Here is a 27017-nt window from a genome sequence, read left to right on the forward strand (position 1 = left end):
TGGTCGAACAATTGTAATTTATATGGTTTAAAAATAAAATATGCGAGGGGCACAATTCTCTGGCAGAATCTGCAGACGTGCGAACTGTATGGCATAACCTTATGAACATCATTACTCCAGGGCGACCGGGTCATGATGGTGACAGATCAGGAGGGATGGGGGGCAGACGGGGAGGGATTGTGTGATGAAATGACAAATGACATGTACATAAAATAGTTTTGTTTGCTGTTTTCTTATTGAGAGCTGGCATGGAAGTCTACAGCGGCGGCGGCCCCTATCCAGACTTCTCCTCCCCCTGCTTCTTGTTCTTGCGGACCTCCTCTGCATGGACCTCCTGGAAAGACAGAACCACAGGTTATCATACAATAAGACAATCGTCACTAAAGCTGGGGTGGGAGTTCTAATGCTCTAAAAATGGCTTAATGGTAGACTCTATTCACTGACCATTCTGATTGCTGCCAAGTCGATGCAATTAGAAGAAAAATATACATGTGTGTCTGTGTAATGAAATGGCAGTGCCTTGCTGGATACCTTCTCACGGAGACGCTCCCTGAGAGCCGCCAAGTGGGCGTCGCGTATCTCCTTGCTCAGCTCCATCTTGTAGTTGAGTTTTTCCTCCGCCATTTTGCTGAAGTTGTTATTGTCTTCTATTGCCCTGTGCAGAACGTCCCGCTCGTGTTCCCTCTTCTCAGCAAGCTGTTTCAGCACATGAGCTTCCTGGGTCTGAAGGAAAAGACGAGTCATATTGTAGAAAAGACCATCTGCAAAATGTATGCAACCGATGCCCAGGTTGTACCAGCTGTACATATACAACTATATGCAGAAGATGCTCAGGTTATACCAGCATGCTCCATATAACTGTATCAGGAAGATGTGTAACTTATACCAGCTGTACATATATAATTATATACAGAATATACCCAGGTTATACCAGCATGCTCCATATCACTATATACAGAAGATGTATAACTTATACCAGCTGTACATATATAATTATATACAGAATATACCCAAGTTATACCAGCATGCTCCATATCTCTATATACAGAAGATGTATAACTTATACCATCTGTACATATCTATAATATAACGCTGGGAGCGTCACTCTGTTCGAAGCCTTTATAGACTGCGCAAGCGCTTGCGCAGTCTGGACCCCACATAGTGATGCAGCCCAGGAGATCGCGGTATGCGTAAGCACTGAACGCACACCGCGATCTCCAACGGAGAAGCAGGGACGTGCCAGGAGGGTGAGTATGCTATATTCACCTGTCCCGTTCCAGCGCTGCGCGCTGCTCCATCTTCCGGGTCCTCTGCCTGTGCCGTTCAGTTCAGAGGGCGCGATGACGCGCTTATTGCGCACCGCCCTCTGACTGAACAGTCATAGCCAGAGAACCCAAAGGCGGAGCGGCGCGTAGCGCTGGAACGGGACAGGTGAATATAGCAAGTGTCGGGCCTGAGCTAGCGGCGACTCCGGCACCTGACCCCCACAGCGCGCCCCAGCACTCGGCGCCCAGCGATGATAGGTGAGTATGTTATTTTTTTTTTATATATCGCAGCAGCATACGAGGCATATAATACTATGGAGCATCTTATGGGGGCCATCAACCATAATGGAGCAGTGTACGGGGCATATACTATGGAGCATCTTATGGGGGCCATCAACATTTATGGAGCAGTATACGGGGCATATACTATGGAGCATCTTATGGGGGCCATCAACCATAATGGAGCAGCATATGAGGCATATACTATGGAACATCTTATGGGGGCCATCAACCATAATGGAGCAGTATATGAGGCATATACTATGGAGCATCTTATGGGGGCCATCAACCATAATGGAGCAGTATACGGGGCATATACTATGGAGCATCTTATGGGGGCCATCAACCATAATGGAGCAGCATACGGGGCATATACTATGGAGCATCTTATGGGGGCCATCAACCTTTATGGAGCAGCGTATGGGGCATATGGATGGGAGCAGCAAATTACAGAACGGTGGCGCAGGATGGGAGCAGCACATGACAGAACGGGGGCACAGGATGGAAGCAACACATACCAGGATGGAGACCATATACCAATATAAATGCTCGCCACCCGGGCATAGAACGGGTTCAATAGCTAATTATATACAGAACTAGATGGTGGCCCGATTCTAGCGCATTGGGTATTCTAGAATATGTATGTATGTATGTATGTATGTATGTATGTATGTATGTATGTATGTATGTATGTATATAGCAGCCACATAGTATACAGCACAGGCCACGTAGTATATAGAAGCCATGTAGTATATAGCAGACAAATACTACGTGGCCTGTGCTATATACTATGTGGCTGGTATATACATACATATTGTAGAATACACGATGCGTTAATACAGCCCACGCAATATATAACAGTGGCCATGCAGTATATAACACAGCCCAAATAGTATATAACACAGCCCACGCAGTATATAGCAGTCACGCAGTATATAACACAGGCCATGCAGTATATAACAGTGGCCACGTAATATATAGCACAGGCCACGCAGTACATAACACAGCCCACATAGTATCTAACACTGGCCACGTAGTATATAACGCAGCCCACGCGCTATATAACACTGCCCACATAGTATATAGCAGTGTGGGCACATATCCGTGTTAAAAAAAAGATAATTAAAATAAAAAATAGTTATATACTCACCTGCTGGGATCCAGCGAAGTTGTCCCTATGTGCGCGGCTGCTGCCATCTTCCGTTCCCAGGATGCATTGCAAAATTACCCAGATGACTTAGCAGTCTCGCAAGACCGCTAAGTCTTCTGGGTAATTTCGCAAAGCATCTCTGGGAATGGAAGCTGGCGGAAGGCGCGAGCGCATTGTCGGACTACGGAAGGTGAGAATAGCAGGTTTTTTTGTTTTTTTTTTACTATTTTTAACATTACATCTTTTTACTATTGATGCTGCAAAAATTTGGGGACACACAGGGTTAATAGCAGCGTTAACGGAGTGCGGTACCCGCGGCCCGTTACCGCTGGCATTAACCCTGTGTGAGCGGTGAGTGGAGGGGAGTATGCGGGCGCCGGGCACTGACTGCAGGGGAGTAGGGAGGGACTAATCGGACTGTGCCCGTCGCTGATTGGTCGCGGCAGCCATGACAAGCAGCTGGCGAGGCCAATCAGCGACGCGGGATTTCCGTGACAGAAGTTGCCGACAGACAGATGGAAGTACCCCTTAGACAATTATATATATATATATAGATATACAGTCATGGCCAAAAGTATTGACACCCCTGCAATTCTGTCAGATAATACTCATTTTCTTCCTGAAAATGATTGCAAACACAAATTATTTGGTATTATTATCTTCATTTAATTTGTCTTAAATGAAAAAACACAAAAAGAATTGTCCTAAAGCCAAATTGGATATAATTCCACACCAAACATAAAAAGGGGGTGGACAAAAGTATTGGCACTGTTCGAAAAATCATGTGATGCTTCTCTAATTTGTGTAATTAACAGCACCTGTAACTTACCTGTGGCACCTAACAGGTGTTGGCAATAACTAAATCACACTTGCAGCCAGTTGACATGGATTAAAGCTGACTCAACCGCTGCCCTGTGTCCTTGTGTGAACCACATTGAGTATGGAGAAAAAAAAGAAGACCAAAGAACTGTCTGAGGACTTGAGAAACCAAATTGTGAGGAAGCATGAGCAATCTCAAGGCTACAAGTCCATCTCCAAAGACCTGAATGTTCCTGTGTCTACCGTGTACAGTGTCATCAAGAAGTTTAAAGCCCATGGCACTGTGGCTAACCTCCCTAGATGTGGACAGAAAAGAAAAATTGACAAGAGATTTCAACGCAAGATTGTGCGGATGTTGGATAAAGAACCTCGACTAACATCCAAACAAGTTCAAGCTGCCATGCAGTCCGAGGGTACAACCTGTACTATCAGTCGGCATCTGAATGAAAAGGGACTGTATGGTAGGAGACCCAGGAAGACCCCACTTCTTACCCCGAGACATAAAAAAGCCAGGCTGGAGTTTGCCAAAACTTACCTGAAAAAGCCTAAAATGTTTTGGAAGAATGTTCTCTGGTCAGATGAGACAAAAGTAGAGCTTTTTGGGCAAAGGTATCAACATAGAGTTTACAGGAGAAAAAAAAGAGGCATTCAAAGAAAAGAACATGGTCCCTACAGTCAAACATGGCGGAGGTTCCCTGATGTTTTGGGGTTGCTTTGCTGCCTCTGGCACTGGACTGCTTGACTGTGTGCATGGCATTATGAAGTCTGAAGACTACCAACAAATTTTGCAGCATAATGTAGGGCCCAGTGTGAGAAAGCTGGGTCTCCCTCAGAGGTCATGGGTCTTCCAGCAGGACAATGACCTAAAACACTTCAAAAAGCACTAGAAAATGGTTTGAGAGAAAGCACTGGAGACTTCTAAGGTGATCAGCAATGAGTCCAGACCTGAATCCCATAGAACACCTGTGGAGAGATCTAAAAATGGCAGTTTGGAGAAGGCACCCTTCAAATATCAGGGACCTGGAGCAGTTTGCCAAAAAAGAATGGTCTAAAATTCCAGCAGAGCATTGTAAGAAACTCATTGATGGTTACCGGAAGCGGTTGGTGGCAGTTAATTTGGCTAAAGGTTGTGCAACCAAGTATTAGGCTGAGGGTGCCAATACTTTTGTCTGGCCCATTTTTTGGAGTTTTGCATGAAATGATCAATGTTTTGCTTTTTGCTTCATTTTCTTTTGTATTTTTTCATTTAAGACAAATTAAATGAAGATAATAATACCAAATAATTTGTGTTTGCAATCATTTTCAGGAAGAAAATTAGCATTATCTGACAGAATTGCAGGGGTGTCAATACTTTTGGCCATGACTGTACCAGGGCCATCTGACAAATGCCAGAAGGGCCTTTGTGTTCATGGGCTGCCTTGCCTGCTACGTTGTTAACAGAATTCGTGTTCTCAAGAACCTCATACTGTTAAGAGTTGTGACGGAGCACAAAGTTGCTGACTCCGTCACTTACCCCAGCAGGTCTCAGGTATCATTAGAAATATTGGTCTTGTAGAAAATCTTCCTTTCCTCCATCCAGGGTAATATTAGTAATATGTCCCATCTGGTTCATGGGGATGGAGACAACATGGGCAGGTGTGATTTCAAATGCCAGGACTGAATTTTGGCCCCAGTCCGTATCTGGAATATACCCAGGTTATACCAGCATGCTCCATATCACTCGTATATACAAGATGTATAACCTATACTTGCCAGTGGTGAGGTGGCACAGGGGCAGTTGCCCAGGCTTCAAAGTCTATGCGGGTGCAAAACTAGACCCAGAACCCAGCAGTCAGCATGAAACGCAGCAGAGATGACGATGCTCAGCAGAATGAACGGTCACTGTGTGCACTAATGGATTGTCAGTCTGGATATTTGGTAATTGTGCTGCTGAGCCCCTGATGATTCCGGGCAGTTACACTTATGATGTAACGCGTAGGGATGTTTGTGGGGACAGTTAGTCAGAATTACCGCAGTTAGTTTAGTGTTTCTTCTATCAGTCCTTCCTCTCTTTTCTGCTATCTAGCTATAGGGTTTATCAGTCTCAATGGTTGCTGCTAATATCTAGTTAGCTGGTCATTACCCAGAAAGGAAGGAGCAGTATTATATATCCACAGCTATGACAAGGAGCTATATCTGATGTCTGTAAAGCGCTGAGAAATTAATGCCCCTATATAAGTGAATAAAATAAATCCTGCTGTCCCAATTGTTCTCCGTTACCTTTTTCATGTATGATCATGCTGGTTAGATTTTAGAATAATAAAAGTTATGTTTTATCTACTTTAGAGACCCCTGTTTAATATACAGTGAATCCTTATTTTCTATTTTAGGTACAATTTCTTTATACCGTCATCAGTAGTGAAGTTCTCCATATTTGAGGCTGTGACTCCTGCTACAGCTAGGAAGCGCTGTTTGTGCTTACCAGAATGTGCATGCAGACGGATGAAGTCCATAGGTATGCATGGGAGTCACGTATTTCAGGTCCAGGTTTTCCATGTGGCTGAAGGCCACAGGTTTGTGTTTGTTAAAAGCCCTGCAGTAAGAGGTATGGGGGTGTCAGGTGTGTGAGGTGCACGTCAGTGTCAGTCTGGTGTGTGCTGGTGTGCAGAGCAGAGGCCTGCAGAGTGCTGGCTGATTGCATGGAGGCACAGGCCAGCAGAGCCAGCACCCAGGGCAGCTGAATAGCCTGGCACCCGCAGTGTACACAGCAATGCAAGTAGTCTATGGTACTGATCTTGGATGTGGACAGTCCTGTGCCCGAAAGAGTCGGATGTGGACAGTCCTGTGCCCAAAGGTGGCAGTCCTGTGCCCGAAAGAGTCGGATGTGGACAGTCCTGTGCCCAAAGGTGGCAGTCCTGTGCCCGAAAGAGACAGATGAGGACAGTCCTGTGCCCGGAGGTGGATGTCCTGTGCCCGAAAGAGGACTAGCATGTGTAACGATTGCAAACAGGTGGATATGGTGCCCGGCTGCTATCTGGAGGATATCCTGGGCTCTGTACGGCTGTGTGAGTAAAGAGACTGTAAGAGACTGTGATACAGCAATCAGGACACCCACAGGAACTAGTCAGAGGAAGGCTGGCGTGTGTAGTTTCTGAAACATATGAGGCTGGGTGTATGGAGACTGTAATATGGCGTGCAGTCGCCCATGGAAACTGGACAAGGGACATCTGGCCTGTTTAGAAACTGCAATTTAAAGCCATGAAATATGTATTGCTATAAACTGGTATGAACTGTACACTGATAATATACACTGAAGTTATATGCATTTGTGTAAATTGGATTTAATGCTGTGAGGAAACACATTAAAGAGACTTTTGTGTTGGAACTTTGTGGGTCACTGCCTCTTCACTACTTACGATGCTACTACAGCCTTACATATGGTGGAAAGAATGCTGGCAGTGTGAACTGAGGCATACCGCAAAGCGTGCTGCATAGCGTTGTGCAAAGTCTGCTGGAAAAAGTTTTTCCAGCAGACTTTGCATAACGCTATGCAGCACGCTTTGGGGTATGCCTCAGTTCACACTGCCGGTATTCTCCACCATATGTGAGATAGCGCTCACTAGCATATTGGGGAATACTCGCTTGGCAGCAGGATAAACATAGGCATGGTTTTTCACATAAACAGTCCATGTGGTTTATTATACCCTTAGCATAAACCACTGTAGGCTATGTTACACATCACAGACCTCCTAGTCCTTAGCACTTCATAGTATACGGCTTTGAAGCGCAGTCAGTAAACATGCTGGACCTTAATTTGTCCAGTTGCCATGGGTGACCGCATGCCGCACAGTTCATTAGCTCATAGCACACAACAAGCACCAACAGTCTGAAGGTACCTTACAGGAGCGCCTGCTCCACCTGCTAACTCCTTGTCAGTCCTCTCTCCTGGGAAAACTGCCTTACTGGGATCACCAACTTGCCTGGCAGGCACACTTCAGTCAGTCCAGACCCACCGAAGAACGGTAGCTTCCCCAACATAGACCATCCAGGTCCACGGTCTCTTTAGGTGCTCCAGGAAGACTCCACTCACAGGAGCTTCCATCACAGACCGTCCAAGACCACAGTCTCACTGTGCGCTATTCAGGACGTCCATCCCCACTTGGGACCGTCCAACACACAGGCCACTCAGTGCCAAAGCCCCACCATGTGCTATTCAGCGAGATAGCACTCCCAACACATAGGCTTTTCCGGGACCTTGCAAACAGATCCAAACAATCTCCCTCCTGTGACCAAACCCTGGTCACATTATGTAGCTTGTAACCACACCCACAGGTGAGGTATGGATCACATGGGCTGGTCACATGATCCTGACATCACTGGAGGTCCTCAAACACCCGCTCTTCCCGCAGGAAAAAGGGGTACAGTGAGCACACTCACCCAGTGGTGAGGTATGTGGGTAGCCAGACCCTCCCATCTCATAGCTACCCGCAACCCGGACCCAGATGCACTAAACATCTTAGTGCTCATGTGCACCAAAGACAAAATACTCCGGGTTGCATTGCAGGGAGCAGCTCCCCATATATAGGGAGGCTTACAGCGCATAAGACCTCCTCCTCTGCGACACATACCGGCCATTCACCACAATGCCGGACACTGTCTCACTATCCCCATTACGCCTCCATGCGTGTCCTGGGGAGCACATACAGCGCCCCCTAGCTGTAACAGGGGTCACTGCATCACAATATGTAGACTGGCTGCCGATGAAAGAACTCATCTCTGCTGCGCTCTTCATAAGTTGTGGATGAGATGATGGAAACTGAGCAGAATGAAGATGATATTGACTCCTGCGCACCAATTTATTACTGTTATAATTTATTGCTAAAAGCTGCTTTTACGTTTTTACAATTATTACAACCCTTATTAAGGTTAGCGGTTGGCATAGCGCTAGGGTCAGGGCTAGGGATGTGTAATAAAATAATTACCACACTTACAAAATGGTTATAGAAAATAAAAATGATTACAATATTTCACTTTCTAATTTTTTTCATTTTATGTCTGATTTCAGCTAAAAGAGAACAAAACTAGATGGTCAAAGGGTAAACTAAAATTATATTGATAATTTCCTCAAAATACAATACATGTGGTTAGGGGGTTTAATAGATGGAAGGGATTCAGGGACATGTTAGGGGCGCAAAATACTTTCCCTGCCCCAGGTCCTGGCAATCCATACTACACCACTATAGTATTATATAGCAGAAGACACCTGGCATATTGCAGTGTGGCATAACCTGGGCACCTTCCAAAAACTGCAAAAGAATACAAATATAGTTATGACATTCATAAGTTACCCTTCTCCTCTCTTCAGCAGCCTCCAGCCTCTTCTGCAGTTCTTCCAAGGAAACCTCCCTCTTCCTAGGAGAGATGGCCAGTGGAGGACCATCGGGGGACAAGTCTGAAGGAGATTTCAAGATCACCTCAAAGCTCTGCCCTGACGACCTTTTATTCAGCTGCTTCACCTCCATGTCTATGGACACATAAAGACTGTTATCATTATCAAGACACTGGAATAGACTTTCTCAGGACAGATATAAGCGGTTTTCTAACCTTCATATTCAGTGATTGTCTTGGGATGAGGCTGCGAGTAAAAGCAGGAGCAGATCAGGGACAGCATAGACAGCTCCTTCATCTTCTCTTTGTAGGCTGCAAGAGAGAAGAAATGACTCTGTGAAGAATCCCTTTAATAATCATCCGTTGCTCACTGGTATTTCACATCACGAAGATCCTCCCTCATTTGGTATATCAGCTACAGACCTATCACCCCCTGAAGAAGCCGCATAAAGCGGTGAAACGTGTTAGTAACATTTTTTGTATTTTTATATGTGATTATACTTCTCCCATAAACTATTTGTGGTGTGCCCTGCGGTATTATCAATTGTATGCATGATGTAAACACATACCACTTCTGATTCACCGCCTAGCCATGTATATCAGCATTAGCTTGCTGTTGTTAATATTTTAAATGCGTCTGTCAATCTGGACAGCAGCGGTATTTACTATGTATAACCTAGGAGGGCGCAATGTTGCGCATGCCCACCCTTTGGGAACATGATCTGTGGGGTACTGATGAATTTTTATAGCAGCCAGGGCTCTGCTGAAGGCACTCCTTCACAGCCTGTGACTGGTTTTAACAAGAGACCGTGATTTTTACTATATACAATATTACGTTTGGTAGAAGGTTGAGTTCCCACAATGAGTATTTGGTGAGTATTTGACGCTGAGCAAAAAATTGCAGTGGTATTAGCACTAGCGGTCCCGGGGCTCACGTGCGGTTGTATGACCCGTGGGGCCCGGCGCCCAGTCAGTGCTGGCATGACAGTCCCAACTTTTAGACATTTTGAACATGAAGAGGAAGTCAGAAATCAGCTGCAGCCTGAACTTCCTCTTTAAGTGGTGGACAGTGACGCCAATGCTGATTGGACGCCAGGCACCACGTGTGCATACAACAGCACATGAGCCCCGGGACCGCGAGTGCCAACACTGCTGGAACGCAACCGACACAGGAGGTGAGTATAGGCTTTTTCATTTTATCAGTGCCAAACATTTAGATCAAGAAGGGGTTGTCCTGATAGTGGACAAACCCTTTAATTTAGCTATCAGACAATGGCATGTTCAAGTCCCCTGAGGATACACTCCCAGCATGAGTATTTGGTAGGTTATTGATGATGCAGCTTTTCTGCACCTATAAGGTAACGCATTTTATTTGCATTTTTTCTTGCATATTTTTCTCTTTGTTATATTACTTTTTTTAATAAAGCTGTTTTGTTTTTGATACTTTTATTTGGCTTTATTGATATGCCTTTTAGCGCATTTCTGCAGTTGCATTTTTTTTCCATGCATATTTTCGGCATTTTTAGGCAATTCTATAGGGAAACTGCACACATAAAACTCAGTGTACTCTCAAAAGAAACTGGCATGTTGCGGATGTGAAAAACGCACCACTGGTCAGTTTATGCGGGGTTAAAAAGAAGCACCGTGGGCAGGAGATTTCTATGAATCCCATCCATTTTGCTGGATGGTGGATTTTTTTTGTAAGAATTTCTAAACTTTTATGAACATTTAGATAAAAAAAAAAAAAACTTTATAAGTTTGGTATTTCCATAATCGTACTGACCTGGACAATTATATTGCTAGGTCCTACTTACAAAATGAAATAATAAACCCTCCCCCCCCCCCCCAAAAAAAAAAAACAAAACAAAAAAAAACTGCAGAATTACATTTCTGGCATAATTTCAATGCACTTGGATTTTATGCCTGTTTTTATCCTATAGTATGATAAAATGAATGGCATCATTCCAATCTACAACTATTTCCGCTAAAAAAAGACAAAAACAAGCCCTCGTATGGCTTTGTAAACAGAAAAATAAAAAAGTAATGGCTCTTGGAACAAGTGGGGGAAAAAAATTGCAGGCATCTATCTACCTTTAGGCAATTTGCTAATATTATCCCCTCGTCATTAGCACTTTATTCTTAGCAAACATGATGACGCTGTCTAGCTTTGTATGTATGGCTTGAACTGACGTATTGTAACAAACCCTCGTCCAATTAAAGAATCAAGGAAGGTTGCCTAAATTAATGCATTGTAACATATCAGCTGTGACAGTAGGAAAAGGAAAGAAAAGGAAAGAAAACATCGGCTATCAATGTTAACCCCTTCATGACCTTGGGATTTTCCGTTTTTTCGTGTTCGTTTTTCGCTCCCCTCCTTCCTAGAGCCATAACTTTTTTATTTTTCCTTCAATATGGCCATGTGAGAGCTTATTTTTTGCAAAACAAGTTGTACTTTTGAATGACATCATTGGTTTTAGCATGTCGTGTACTAGAAAACGGGAAAAAAATTCCAAGTGCGGTGAAATTGCAAAAAAAGTGCAGTCCCACACATGTTTTTTGTTTGGCTTTTTTGCTAGATTCACTAAATGCTAAAACTGACCTGCCATTATGATTCTCCAGGTCATTACGAGTTCATAGACACCTAACATGACTAGATTATTTTTTATCTAAGTGGTGAAAAAAATTCCAAACTTTGCTAAAAAACAATAAAAAAAAAAACGCCATTTTCCGATACCCGTAGCGTCTCCATTTTTCGTGATCTGGGGTTGATACCATTTTGGTGCAGATACGTTCTTTTGATCGCCTGTTATTGCATTTTAATGCAATGTCGCGGCGACCAAAAAAACGTAATTCTGGCGTTTCAGATTTTTTTTCTCGCTACGCTGTTTAGCGATCAGGTTAATGCTTTTTTTTATTGATAGATCGGGCGATTCTGAACGCGGTGATACCAAATATGTGTAGGTTTGATTTTTTTTTATTGATTTATTTTGAATGGGGCGAAAGGGGGGTGATTTAAACTTTTATATTTTTTTCATTTTTTCACATTTTTTTTAACTTTTTTTTAACTTTTGCCATGCTTCAATAGCCTCCATAGGAGGCTAGAAGCTGGCACAACGCGATCGGCTCTGCTACATAGCAGTGATCATTAGATCGCTGCTATGCAGCAGAAATGCAGGTGTGCTATGAGCGCCGACCACAGGGTGGCGCTCACAGCTACCGGGGATCAGTAACCATAGAGGTCTCAAGGACCTCTATGGTTACTATACAGAAGCATCGCTGACCCCCGATCATGTGACGGGGGTCAGCGATGCGCTCATTTCCGGACGGAAGCGCGGTTAAATGCAGCGTTTGACAGCGGCATTTAACTAGTTAATAGCGGCGAGTGAATCACAGGGTGAATGTTCAAAACAGCTGACATGTACCGGCTTTGATGCGGGCTCACAGCTCAAAGGGGTTAAAGTCAGAGAATGGTTGCGTTGGAATGGACCTCCAGGTCGTCCAACCCCTGCTCAATGCAGGATTCACTAAATCATCCCAGACAGATGTATATCCAGCCTCTGTTTGAAGACTTCCATTGAAGGAGAACTCACCACTTCTCTTGGAAGCTGGTTCCACTCATTGATCACCCTAACTGTCAAAAAGTTGTTTCTAATATCTAATCTGTATATTCTCCCTAGAGACCTGGACAACCCCTTTAAATAATTCACTCTGAGACACTGTGTAAATCACAGATAATTATTCATACACTGTAATATCCATCTGCTACACCTAGTGAGTGCAGGGGATGCAGTCGCATCTGACCCTGGGGCATAAGGGGGCCCAATATGACTCATGAGCTTCAAGTTACTCCACTGCTCTAAGATCTGAAAAAGACAGTGATCAAGTACTGACCTATGGGCATTTAAAGGGATATTCCCATCTGGAACATTTCGATAGAATATAAATGACACTCAATTAGATGTAGATCCCATCACTACTCTGCAATTTTCAGACCTCCCATAGAAATTGAAGCTGCACATGCACTATTCCTGGTTTTCAATAAGTTGCATGTCCCAGTGGTGAGACCCACATTTATTTGAGATTATGGCATATCCTCTCTATATGGCTTGGTTCACATTGCGTTCAGGGGCAACATTAAACGGAGTACGTTACACCGCGGCATAACGCGGTGTAACGTAGTCCGTTAACGCCGCCATTGAATGCAATGCCGGACGCATCGCCTAGCGCACGCCCAGAATGAGCGTGCGCTAGTGATGCGCCGTCATTGAGTGACGGACCCGAGCCACTGGCTGCCGCATTTCCGGGTCCGTCACTGCTAGCGCAGATGGAGCTAGCAGATGCTCCATCTGCGCTAGCGTGATGTAGCGCCGGCACTTGCGCTAGCAGCAGCCCGTTAGCATATGTGCTGAACGGGCTGCTGCTAACGCAATGTGACCCTAGCCTATGCCGTAATCAAGTATCCACCACTGTTCCAGTCTCTGTGTTTTGGCTGCAAGTTACATGACGTTGACAGCATACATCACCGCTGCAGCCAATCACTGAGCTCAGCAGCGCGTGCTATATACACTAGTAGAGCTGCTGAGCTCAGTGATTGGCTGCAGTGGTGATGCTCTCCTGTCCCAAGATACAGGAGACCTGATACAGCACCAGCATCCGTATATCACTATTATATGTTCTGTGTGATGCAAGTAGTGATATAATGAGCAGATTAAGGAGGAAACCAGCACCTGGTGCAAGGAGGCCGCGTCCCCGAGCCACAGACAAGGCTCTGAGACTCCGACATGTCACCAAGGACACCTAAAGCATCTGCCCAAATAACCATCTCTAATCAGTGGCTATGTGTACAAGCGTCCCTCCTCTAGGGAAAAGGGAGCCTGGCGCCAGCGTTCATCCTTAATTACTAAATGCCAGACATGACAGGCAGCTGCCAAGAGGACAAGTGTGTGCTGGGTATAAAACAGGAAGATGACAGATACGCCTGGTTACAAAGGGAATAGCAGAGCAGTGGCCTCTGCATTATATACACCGGACGTGACTTGATGTTGGTTTTAAATGACAACATATGTTAACATTTATATATATATATATATATATATATATATATATATATATATATATATATATATATATATATATGGAGCTTAGGTCAGATTGTGTTAGTGACAATTGTTTAACTGTAAACACATGAAGGAATAAAGGTGCCAATAATTCACCCATTTATCAACATTTTATAGTTTACTCTGCATATAAAGCCGAGTTGATTGATATATACTTATTCTATATATTTCTTATTTATTTCTGATCCTGAGTTACATCCTGTATTATACCCCAGAGCTGCAATCACTATTCTGCTGGTGCAGTCACTGTGTACATATATTACATTACTTATCCTGTACTGATCCTGAGTTACATCCTGTATTATACTCCAGAGCTGCACTCACTATTCTGCTGGTGGAATCACGGAGTATATATGTTACATATCCTGTACTGATCCTGAGTTACATCCTGTATTATACTCTAGAGCTGCAATCACTATTCTGCTGGTGCAGTCACTGTGTACATACATTACATTACTTATCCTGCACTGATCCTGAGTTACATCCTGTATTATACTCTAGAGCTGTAATCACTATTCTGCTGGTGCAGTCACTGTGTACATACATTACATTACTTATCCTGTACTGATCCTGAGTTACATCCTGTATTATACTCTAGAGCTGCAATCACTATTCTGCTGGTGCAGTCACTGTGTACATACATTACGTATCCTGTACTGGTCCAGTGTTACATCCTATATTATACTCCAGAGCTGCACTCACTATTCTGCTTGTCATATCACTGTATGCATAAATTACACTGCTCAAAAAAATAAAGGGAACATTTAAACAACAGAATATAACAAGTAAATCAAACTTCTGTGAAATCAAACTGTTCACTTAGGAAGCAACACTGTTTGACAATCAATTTCACATGCTGTTGAGCAAATGGAATAGACAACAGATGGAAATTATTGGCAATTATCAAGACACACTCAATAAGGGAGTGGTTATGCAGGTGGGGACCACATCTCAGTACCAATGCTTTCTGGCTGATGGTTTGGTCAATTTTGAATGTTGGTTGTGCTTTCACACTCGTGGTAGCATGAGACGTACTCTACAACCCACACAAGTGGCTCAGGTAGTGCAGCTCATCCAGGATGGCACACCAATGCGAGCTTTGGCAAGAAGGTTTGCTGTGTCTGTCAGCGTAGCGTCCAGAGGCTGGAGGTGCTATCAGGAGACAGGCCAGTACACAAGGAGACGTAGAGGGGGCAGTAGGAGGGCAACAACCCAGCAGCAGGACCACTACCTCAGCCTTTGTGCAAGGACAAACAGGAGGAGCACTGCCAGAGCTCTGCAAAATGACCTCCAGCAGGCCACAAATGTGCATGTGTCTACACAAACGATTAGAAACCGACTCACTGAGGATGGTCTGAGTGCCCGACGTCCACAGATGGGGGTTGTGCTCACAGACCAATACCATGCAAGATGCAAGGCATTTGACACAGAACACCAGAATTGGCAAATTTGCCACTGGCGCCCTGTGTTTTTCACAGATGAAAACAGGTTCACACTGAGCACGTGACAGACGTGACAGTCTGGAGATGCCGTGGAGAGCGATCTGTTGCCTGCAACATCCTTCAGCATGACCGGCTTGGCTCTGGGTCAGTAATGGTGTGGGGTGGCATTTCTTTGAAGGGCCGCACAGCCCTCCATGTGCTCACCAGAGGTAGCCTGACTGCCATTAGGTGCCGAGATTAGATCCTCAGACCCCTTGTGAGACCATATGCTGGTGCAGTTGGCCCTGGGTTCCTCCTAATGCAGGACAATGCCAGACCTCATGTGGCTGGAGTGTGTCGGCAGTTCCTGCAGGATGAAGGCTTTGAAGCTATAGACTGAACCGCCCGTTCCCCAGACCTGAATCTGATTGAACACATCTGGGACATCATGTCTCGCACCATCCACCAATGTCACGTTGCACCACAGACTGTCCAGGAGTTTGCAGATGCTTTAGTCCAGGTCTGGGAGGAGATCCCTCAGGAGACCATCCCCTGCCTCATCAGGAGCATGCCCAGGCATGGTAGGGAGGTCATACAGGCACGTGAAGGCCACACACACTACTGAGCATCATTTCCTTGTCTTGAGGCATTTCCACTGAAGTTGGATCAGCCTGTAACTTCATTTTCCACTTTGATTTTGAGCATCATTCCAACTCCAGACCTCCGTGGGATATTAGTTGTGACTTACGTTGATAATTTTTAGGTTTCATTGTTCTCAACACATTCCACTATGTAATGAATAAAGATTTACAACTGGAATATTTCATTCAGTGATATCTGGGATGTGGCATTTTAGTGTTCCCTTTATTTTTTTGAGCAGTGTATATTATCCTGAGTTACAGACAGTATTGGGCCATGTTCACATGTTCAGTATTTTACCTCAGTATTTGTAGCTAAAACCTGGAGTGGGTGATAAATACAGAAGTGGTGACATGTTTCTATTATACTTTTCCTCTGCAGGTTTCCACTTCTGTGGCCTTATACTCCAGAGCTGTGCTTGACATGCAATGGAATATTATTGGTAAGAGCTGGCAAGCTTCTTACCAGACAACCACATAAGGCTACGTTCACATTAGCGTTGCGCCGCCCTGCGTCGGCGACGCAACGCGCGACGCACGGAAAAACGCGCGCAAACGCGCGCAAAAACGCGCGCGTTTTGCGACGCGTGCGTCGTTTTTGACGAAAATCGGACGCACAGAAAATGCAACTTGTTGCATTTTCTTGCGTCCGACGCTAGCGTCGGAAACGACGCACGTGGCGAAAAACGCCACCCAAAAAACGCACGCGTCCCCTATGTTAAACATAGGGGCGCGTCGCCGCTGCGTCGCCGCTGCGTCGCCGACGCAACAGCGGCGCAACGCTAATGTGAACGTAGCCTAAAAGCTTAGCTCAACTCCTGTAATGCAGGAGGAGGCTGGTTTTTCCAACTTAGCAAAATGGAAATCAGCAAAACAAGGTTTACGCAGACAAAATGCTTGGGCATTTTAAAACAGAAATCTTCAAAATTTTTAAATACTAGATTGTGGCTAGATTCTAATGCATCGGGTATTCTAGAATATGCATGTCCACGTAGTATATTGCCCAGCCATGTAGTATATTGCCCAGCCACGTAGTATATTGACCAACCACGTAGTATATAGCACAGCCACGTAGTATATTGCCCAGCCATGTAGTATATTGCCCAGTGACGTAGTATATTGACCAGTCACGTACTATATTGCCCAGTCACGTACTATATTGCCCAGCTACGTAGTATATTGCCCAGTGACGTAGTATATTGCCCAGTGACGTAGTATATTGGCCAGCTACGTAGTATATTGCCCAGTGAGGTAGTATATTGCCCAGCCACGTAGTATATTGCCCAGTGACGTAGTATATTGCCCAGTCACGTACTATATTGCCCAGCTACGTAGTATATTGCCCAGTGACGTAGTATACTGGCCAGCTACGTAGTATATTGCCCAGTGAGGTAGTATATTGCCCAGCCACGTAGTATATTGCCCAGTGACGTAGTATATTGACCAGTTACGTACTATATTGCCCAGCTATGTAGTATATTGCCCAGCCACGTAGTATATTGCCCAGCCATGTAGTATATTGCCCAGTGACGTAGTATATTGCCCAGCCACGTAGTATATTGCCCATTCACGTAGTATATTGCCCAGCCATGTAGTATATTGCCCAGCAACATAGTATATTGCCCAGTTACGTACTATATTGCCCAGCGATGTAGTATATTGCCCAGCCACGTAGTATATTGCCCAGTCACGTAGTATATTGCCCAGCCACGTAGTATATTGCACAGTGACGTAGTATATTGCCCAGTCGCGTACTATATTGCCCAGTCACGTACTATATTGCCCAGCTACGTAGTATATTGCCCAGTGACGTAGTATATTGGCTAGCTACGTAGTATATTGCCCAGTGAGGTAGTATATTGCCCAGCCACGTAGTATATCGCCCAGTGACGTAGTATATTGCCCAGTTACGCACTATATTGCCCAGCTATGTAGTATATTGCCCAGCCACGTAGTATATTGCCCAGCCATGTAGTATATTTCCCAGCCACGTAGTATATTGCCCAGTCACGTAGTATATTGCCCAGTGACGTAGTATATTGGCTAGCTACGTGGTATATTGCCCAGTGAGGTAGTATATTGCCCAGCCACGTAGTATATCGCCCAGTGACGTAGTATATTGCCCAGTTACGCACTATATTGCCCAGCTATGTAGTATATTGCCCAGCCACGTAGTATATTGCCCAGCCATGTAGTATATTTCCCAGCCACGTAGTATATTGCCCAGTCACGTAGTATATTGCCCAGCAACATAGTATATTGCCCAGTTACGTACTATATTGCCCAGCGAAGTAGTATATTGCCCAGCCACGTAGTATATTGCCCAGCCACGTAGTATATTGCCCAGCCACATAGTATATTGCCCAGTCACGTAGTATTTTGCACAGCCCACGTAGTATTTTGCACAGCCCATGTAGTATAAAGCACAGCCCATGTAGTATATTGCCCAGCCCACGTAGTATATAGCAATGTGGGCATCATATTCCTGTTAAAAAAAAAAGAATTAAAATAAAAAATAGTTATATACTCACCTTCCGGAGCCCCCGGATCCAAGTGAAGCGGTTACCGATGCTGAGTCCTCGCGCGCTCCGGTCTGAAGAGTGCATTGCGGTCTCGCGAGATGATTACGTAGCGGTCTCGCGAGACCGCTACGTCATCACCTCGCGAGATCACAGCACGGACCGGTTACCGGAGGGTCGCGAGCGGGAAAGGCCTGTTGTGGATCCGAGGGGCCGACGGACGGTGAGTATATAACGATTTTTTATTTTTTTAATTATTTTTAACATTAGATCTTTTTACTATTGATGCCGCATAGGCAGCATCAATAGTAAAACGTTGGTCACACAGGGTTAATAGCAGCGTTAACCGAGTGCGTTACACCACGGCATAGCACGGTCGGTTAACGCTGCCATTAACCCTGTGTGAGCACTGACCGGAGGGGAGTATGGAGGGGGCACTGACTGCGGGGAGGAAGGAGCGGCCATGTTGCCGCCGGACTGTGCCCGTCGCTGATAGGTCGTGGCTGTTTTGCTGCGACCAATCAGCGACTTGGATTTCCATGACAGACAGAGGCTGCGACCAATGAATATCCGTGACAGAAGGACAGATAGACAGACAGAAGTGACCCTTAGACAATTATATAGTAGACTAGATGGTGGCCCGATTCTAACGCATCGGGTATTCTAGAATATGCATGTCCACGTAGTATATTGCCCAGTCACGTAGTATTTTGCCCAGCCACGTAGTATAATGCTCCATGCAGTTATGGCCCCATAGATGCCCCATATAATGCTCCATGCAGTTATGGCCCCATAGATGCTCCATATAATGCTCCATGCAGTTCATTATGGCCCCATAGATGCCCCATTGTTGTGAATTCTGTGGCAGAGCTCCCTCCTGTGGTCACAAGTGGTACTTCGGCTGGTTCTCTCTGTGAGCTTTCGTTGGTGGAGGAAAGTGGTACTGCGGCTTCTGAGTTTCCTTCCTCAGGTGATGTGGTGAAGTCGTTAGGTGCTGCTCTATTTAACTCCACCTAGTGCTTTGATCCTGGCCTCCAGTCAATGTTCTAGTATTGGACCTGTTTCCTCCTGGATCGTTCCTGTGGCCTGCTGCTCTGCATAGCTAAGTTACTCTTTGCTATTTGTTTGCTGTTTTTTTCTGTCCAGCTTGTCTATTTGTTTTTTACTGCTTGCTGGAAGCTCTGGGACGCAGAGGGTGTACCTCCGTGACGTTAGTTCGGTACGGAGGGTCTTTTTGCCCCTTTGCGTGGTTTTTGTAGGGTTTTGTGTTGACCGCAAAGTTACCTTTCCTATCCTCGCTCTGTTCAGAAAGTTGGGCCTCACTTTGCTAAATCTATTTCATCTCTACGTTTGTCTTTTCATCTTAACTCACAGTCATTATATGTGGGGGCTGCCTTTTCCTTTGGGGCATTTCTCTGAGGCAAGGTAGGCTTATTTTCTATCTTCAGGCTAGCTAGTTTCTCAGGTCGTGCCGAGTTGCATAGGGAGCGTTAGGCGCAATCCACGGCTGCCTTTAGTGTGGTTGGAGAGGATTAGGGATTGCGGTCAACAGAGTTCCCACGTCTCAGAGCTCGTTCTTGTTTTTTGGGTTATTGCTAGGTCACTGTATGTGCGCTGACCTCTATGTCCATTGTGGTACTGAATTACCTTTCATAACACCCCATATAATGCTCCATGCAGTTATAGCCCCATAGATGCCCCATATAATGCTCCATGCAGTTATAGCCCCATAGATGCCCCATATAATGTTCCATGCAGTTATGGCCCCATAGATGCTCCATATAATGCTCCATGCAGTTCATTATGGCCCCATAGATGCCCCATATAATGCTCCATGCAGTTATAGCCCCATAGATGCCTCATATAACGCTCCATTCAGTTATGGCCCCATAGATGCTCCATATAATGCTCCATGCAGTTCATTATGGCCCCATAGATGCCCCATATAATGCTCCATGCAGTTATAGCCCCATAGATGCCCCATATAATGCTCCATGCAGTTATAGCCCCATAGATGCCCCATATAATGCTCCATGCAGTTATGGCCCCATAGATGATCCATATAATGCTCCATGCAGTTCATTATGGCCCCATAGATGCCCCATATAATGCTCCATGCAGTTATAGCCCCATAGATGCCTCATATAATGCTCCATGCAGTTATGGCCCCATAGATGCTCCATATAATGCTCCATGCAGTTCATTATGGCCCCATAGATGCCCCATATAATGCTCCATGCAGTTATAGCCCCATAGATGCCCCATATAATGCTCCATGCAGTTATGGCCCCATAGATGCTCCATATAATGCTCCATGCAGTTTATTATGGCCCCATAGATGCCCCATATAATGCTCCATGCAGTTATGGCCCTATAGATACTCCATATAATGCTCCATGCAGTTCATTATGGCCCCATAGATGCCCCATATAATGCTCCATGCAGTTATGGCCCCATAGATGCTCCATATAATGCTCCATGCAGTTCATTATGGCCCCATTTAATGCTCCATGCAGTTCTTTATGGCCCCATAGACGCTCCATACAGCATTGTGCTACATGTAATGCTGCTGCTGCTGCAATAAAAAAAAAATCACATACTCACCTCTCGTCGCTGCTCCTCAGCATCCCGTCTCTCCGCACTGACTGTTCAGGCAGAGGGCGGCGTGCACACTAATACGTCATCGCACCCTCTGACCTGCACAGTTACTGCAAGAGGACGGGAAGACGGAGCGGCGCCCGGCGGATGGAACGCAGACAGGTGAATATGAAATACTCACCTGCTCCTGACGCTGTCCCTGCCTGTCCCATGGTACCGCAGCTTCTTCGCGCCTGTGCGAGAAGGACCTGCCATGACGTGACGTCACGTGACCGTGACGTCATGGCAGATGCTTCTCGCGCAGGGCCTGTGATGATGTTGCGGTCACATGACCGTGATGTGATGGCAGGTCCTTCTCGCGCAGGCGTGCAGGGCCTGTGATGACGTCGCGGTCACATGACCATGACGTCATGGCAAGTCCTTCTCCCATACCATCGTTGGCACTGGAACCTGCCGCTTCCATGGAGAGGTCACCGGAGCGTCGCGAGGAGCGGGAAAGGTGAGTATATAATATTTTTTTATTATTTTTAACATTAGATCCTTTTACTGCATAGGCAGCGTCAATAGTAAAAACTTGGTCACACAGGGTTAATAGCGGCGGTAACGGAGTGAGTTACACGCGGCATAACGCGGTCCGTTACCGCTGGCAGTAACCCTGTGTGAGCGGTGACTGCGGGGAGTATGGAGCGGGCACTGACTGCAGGGGAGTAGGGTGGGACTAATCGGACTGTGGCCGTCGCTGATTGGTCGCGGCAGCCATGACAGGCAGCTGCCGAGACCAATCAGCGAATGAATAGCTGTGACAGAAAGAAAGAAGGACAGACGGAAGTGACCCTTAGACAATTATATAGTAGATAGTTCTGAAGTATAATATTGGATGTGCGGCCCTTGGGATCAGTGCAGGATAAGTAATGTAATGTATGTACACAGTGACTCCACCAGCAGAATAGTGAGTGCAGCTCTGGAGTATAATACAGGATGTAACTCAGGATCAGTACAGGATAAGTAATGTAATGTATGTACACAGTGACTGCACCAGCAGAATAGTGAGTGCAGCTCTGGAGTATAATACAGGATGTAACTCAGGATCAGTACAGGATAAGTAATTTATGTACACAGTGACTCCACCAGCAGAATAGTGAGTGCAGCTCTGGGGTATAATACAGGATGTAACTCAGGATCAGTACAGCATAAGTAATGTAATGTATATAGACGGTGACTCTACCAGCAGAATAGTGAGTGCAGCTCTGGGGTATAATACAGGATGTAACTCAGGATCAGTACAGGATAAGTAATGTAATGTATGTACATAGTGACTCCACCAGCAGAATAGTGAGTGCAGCTCTGGAGTATAATACAGGATGTAACTCAGGATCAGTACAGGATAAGTAATGTAATGTATGTACACAGTGACTTCACCAGCAGAATAGTGAGTTCAGCTCTGGAGTATAATACAAGATGTAACTCAGGATCAGTACAGGATAAGTAATGCAATGTATGTACACAGTGACTGCACAAGCAGAATAGTGAGTGCAGCTCTGGAGTATAATACAGGATGTAACTCAGGATCAGTACAGGATAAGTAATGTAATGTATGTACACAGTGACTCCACCAGCAGAACAGTGAGTGCAGCTCTGGGGTATAATACAGGATGTAACTCAGGATCAGTACAGGATAAGTAATGTAATGTATGTACACAGTGACTCTACCAGCAGAATAGTGAGTGCAGCTCTGGGGTATAATACAGGATGTAACTCAGGATCAGTACAGGATAAGTAATGTAATGTATGTACACAGTGACTCCACCAGCAGAACAGTGAGTGCAGCTCTGAAGTGTAATACATAAAGGAGGTAATTCAGAGCCTGTTTAGACAAGTCCAACAACAGCTGTTAAATGACTGCTGTTTGGGTACAAGAAATCTGATTGGCACTTTCATGCACGCACAGCAATTGGTAATATTATCGTTTTGTGGGCATTTAACATCATGGTCTCTGCAGCACAAGTCCTGTCTACATATGACATGGCACGATACACTTTATTGATCCCAGGGGAAATTACGGACGGACTACATGGGACGATGTTCTGCTGAGAACAATAATGTTCTGATTACACAGGACAATAGGCGGCCAAAAACAATGATTTTTAAACAAACTGAAAAATCATTACATCCGATTAACGAGCTTTTGCTTGTTCGTCCCGTGGTTGGCAGCCTGTTTATACTGCAGAATTACTGTGAAATGAGCCTTCCTAATGAAGCTCGTTCCCAATAATCATGCACAGTAAGTGCACCTACAGTCCTACTTGGACTTTTCCATCAAAAGTGACACTGAACCTTCCATCTTTCTAATCCCTGTATAATCTACAGTCAAATATTGTCTTTTGGTGCCAGAGACAAGCACTTTTGGGGTTGGGGATCGGCTTTGACTGTAGTGTTTGTCAATGGGATTTGCAATAGAAATTTCAGAAAAAAATGTTCACCCTCCCCATAATCACTACCGTAAAGCTACAGCCCTGGTAAAAATGACAATCTGTGTTTCATTACAGATTCGGGACCCCACCCTAACCCTAACTATCTCTTTCACTGCTGCAATATTTGAAGACATCCGGAATAAATCTTTACATTTCCTTTGCGCCGATACGTCTCCAATCTGCATTTTACTCCTTGGACCCTGGAAACAGTTCACATAAAAGGGACATTAAACCTGGAGCCCATCTCATCTCCATGTCCTGTGAGGTCCAATCCAATCTATTGTTTCCTGTTAGTAGGTATCTCAGGTTGTGACTGTAGTGTTCTTCAGTGGGATTGGAGATAGGAAGTCCAGGAGACCCCTATCCACCATGATCACTACTTTATATCCCATGTCTCCAATGCTGAGAACCTCCAGAGACATCTATCTTCATATGTGATATTGGCCGCTCCTCCTATAACGCTCCTGTACTATTATAAGCTGCTGCCAGCCGCAGGTTTAGTGAATTGTGCGGAAAGGAGGCTCCATGTAATGTATTCAGAGCACAGATACAATCAAACCACCTACGAAGAAGAGGATGCACCGAGAGCAACATTCCCAGGCTCCAGCACAAAAGGAGACATCTTGTCTTATATGGTCGAAATAAAATTAGTACTTTATCTTTTCAGATATCGCCAGCAATGGTCAGAATCTGGAAATTAGATGTCAACTGCAAACTAATCCTAGAGATGTCCTATAGATAACGGTCTCCCACCCTATATATTCTACTATTGCATTTGCTATGTTCTCCACCCCATATATCCCAGCCCTGTGTCAGTAAGCATTGCAGGCTGAGTAGAGACAATGGGAAGGGTTTGGAAACCGGAGCTTTTCGGATGCATCAAGGATAAAGCAGAAATGACATGCCTGGTCTGCATCATCCATTGATTCGCCTCACACCCACAGTAAGGAGCAGAAGCGGGATCCTTTCCCTGGGGGCCGGTGCCACACATCATGGATTACAAGATCTGGAGCTGTTATAACCAGCAGCCACTCCCTAGGCTCATCTATGTGCATATATATATATATATATATATATATATATATATATATATATATATATATATACTCATACATGACCCTAATGAGACAACACCCCAACATTTAGGACACCCCTGAGGTGGCATAATTGCTGTCTGCAATGCCTATAATGAACCAAGTGCCTTGTCCTAAAAAATCCCACCCATGTTGGTGAAAGACAGACCCAGTAAATCTGCGTGGGCACAGGGTCCAATCAATGGCAGCAACCATGAAATAGCTGCATTCTGTGATACTGGTACTGGGGAAATGATCAACAATGAAGAAAATGTGCTGCATGGATCATGTAAAACCAGACAAGTGGGAGGGAGCAGACAGCATGCATGTACATGGATGTGCATAGGCAGCAGATGTATGTAGACTATATGCAGATGACCCTTCTGCGCAAATGCCGTCTATAAGGGTCCCCTGCACAGATCAGCCCATCCTCACCCACTCACTAAGCATACACTGTGTGTATATGTATATATATACTTGTTTTATTATGTATACCCCTCCTCACATGTAAAGCGCCATGGAATAAATGGCGCTATAATAATAAATAATAATAATAATAATAATAATAATAATATATATATATATATACAATGCAGTCTATAAGGGTCCCCTGCACAGATCAGCCCATCCTCACCCACTCACTAAGCATACACTGTGTGTATATATATATATATATATATATATATATATATATATATATATATATATATATATATATATATATACAATGCAGTCTATAAGGGTCCCCTGCACAGATCAGCCCATCCTCACCCACTCACTAAGCATATCGTGTGTGTGTGTGTGTGTGTGTGTGTGTGTGTGTGTGTGTGTGTGTGTGTGTGTGTGTGTGTGTGTGTGTGTGTGTGTGTGTGTGTGTGTGTGTGTGTGTGTGTGTGTGTGTGTGTGTGTACATATACACACATACACTCATTTACTATATATAAACAGTATATGCTTAGTGAGTGAGGATGGGCTGATCTGTGCAGGGGACCCTTATAGACGGCGTCTGTACAGAATGATCCCCCTCCCTGTAATGTCCCATGTACACAGCTCACATATACATGCTTAGCCAAGCAGACATGCTGCCAGTACATCCGTCCATGCTGAATACATAGTGGGGGATGCACATATATGACATACCGTCTTGTCACTAGCAGACCAATCTAGCATGTGCTCACACATAACATGTACAACATGGAATCAATATAGAAAAAAGGGGCAGCCCACCACACCCCGACCCCACAGTCTGCATGCAATAATCCTGACGGCGGTGGCTGGAGCTTTCTCCGCAGGTGTCACAGTGGATGGCGGCAGGAGCAGTGTGGCTGTGCGGCGCCTACCTGACATGGTGCTGACCATGGTGCTGAAGGATGCGGCGTGGAGATGGTGCTGGGTGGCGGACTGCTGCAATGCTGAGGAGGGGAGAGGTAACGCCTGACTCAGCTCGAGTGGGATCCAGGCAGGGAGGGAGGAGACAGAGGTGGAGGTGGGGTGGTCGGTGCAGGAGAGAACTGGCTGGGGGGCTCCCTCACTAGGGGTGGCAGAGGGGAGACGCTGGGGTCCTGCTCTTATAGATTCCTGCGGCTGCAAACACTAATACAGGAGGATGGATGCACAGTCACACCCAGCACCATTGTCAGAGCAAGGGCCAACCCCCCACCCCGTCAGTGCAAACCCAGCACCCCCTATCTTCTGCGAGCAGTCATCTAGCTACAGTATCCATCCATCCATATATCCATCCATCCGTCTAATCTTCCAATTATCTATTCATAATTCTCTCTCATCTATCTATCTATCTATCTATCTATCTATCTGTCTGTCTGTCTGTCTGTCTGTCTGTCTGTCTGTCTGTCTATCTATCTCATATGCCAGTGTGGGACTGAGGTGCCAAGGTCCCACCAGTAACATTGTCTTTAGGGACCCACTTTTCGCTCACCTGCATGCAAATATTACACTGCCTTTTTTCAAATTTACCTATATCTGTACACAATAAACAGGGTAGTTTGGTTAATAAATGAGATGCTGCTTTTTTATATAGAGTGAATCAAGTGAATTATGCCAAGTACTGCCCATACAATGGGATTGGGGTCCCATGTCTGCACAGGGGCCCACTGGAGGATTCCCCTGTTCCCCTACGGGCCAGTCCGAGACTGCTCATATCTACTTATCTATCTATCTATCTAGCTATCTATCTATCTATCTATCTATCTATCTATCTATCTATCTATAGATCTATCTGTCTATGTATCTATCTATAGATCTATCTATCTATCTATCTATCTATCTATCTATCTATCTAT

General features: G+C 45.1%; 1 protein-coding gene across 1 annotated transcript; it reads right to left on the bottom strand.

Annotated features, from left to right (window-relative positions):
• Window positions 1–26203, bottom strand: STMN3 (stathmin 3). Its single transcript, XM_069751059.1, is given in 6 exon segments — window positions 1–295; window positions 298–334; window positions 532–723; window positions 8841–9016; window positions 9097–9192; window positions 26058–26203. Coding segments are annotated over 6 exon segments (582 nt in total). The 5' UTR covers window positions 26077–26203; the 3' UTR covers window positions 1–233.
• Window positions 26204–27017: the final 814 nt, after the last annotated feature.

This window comes from Ranitomeya imitator, chromosome 2 (assembly GCF_032444005.1).
Source record: "Ranitomeya imitator isolate aRanImi1 chromosome 2, aRanImi1.pri, whole genome shotgun sequence".
Lineage (NCBI taxonomy): Eukaryota > Metazoa > Chordata > Amphibia > Anura > Dendrobatidae > Ranitomeya > Ranitomeya imitator.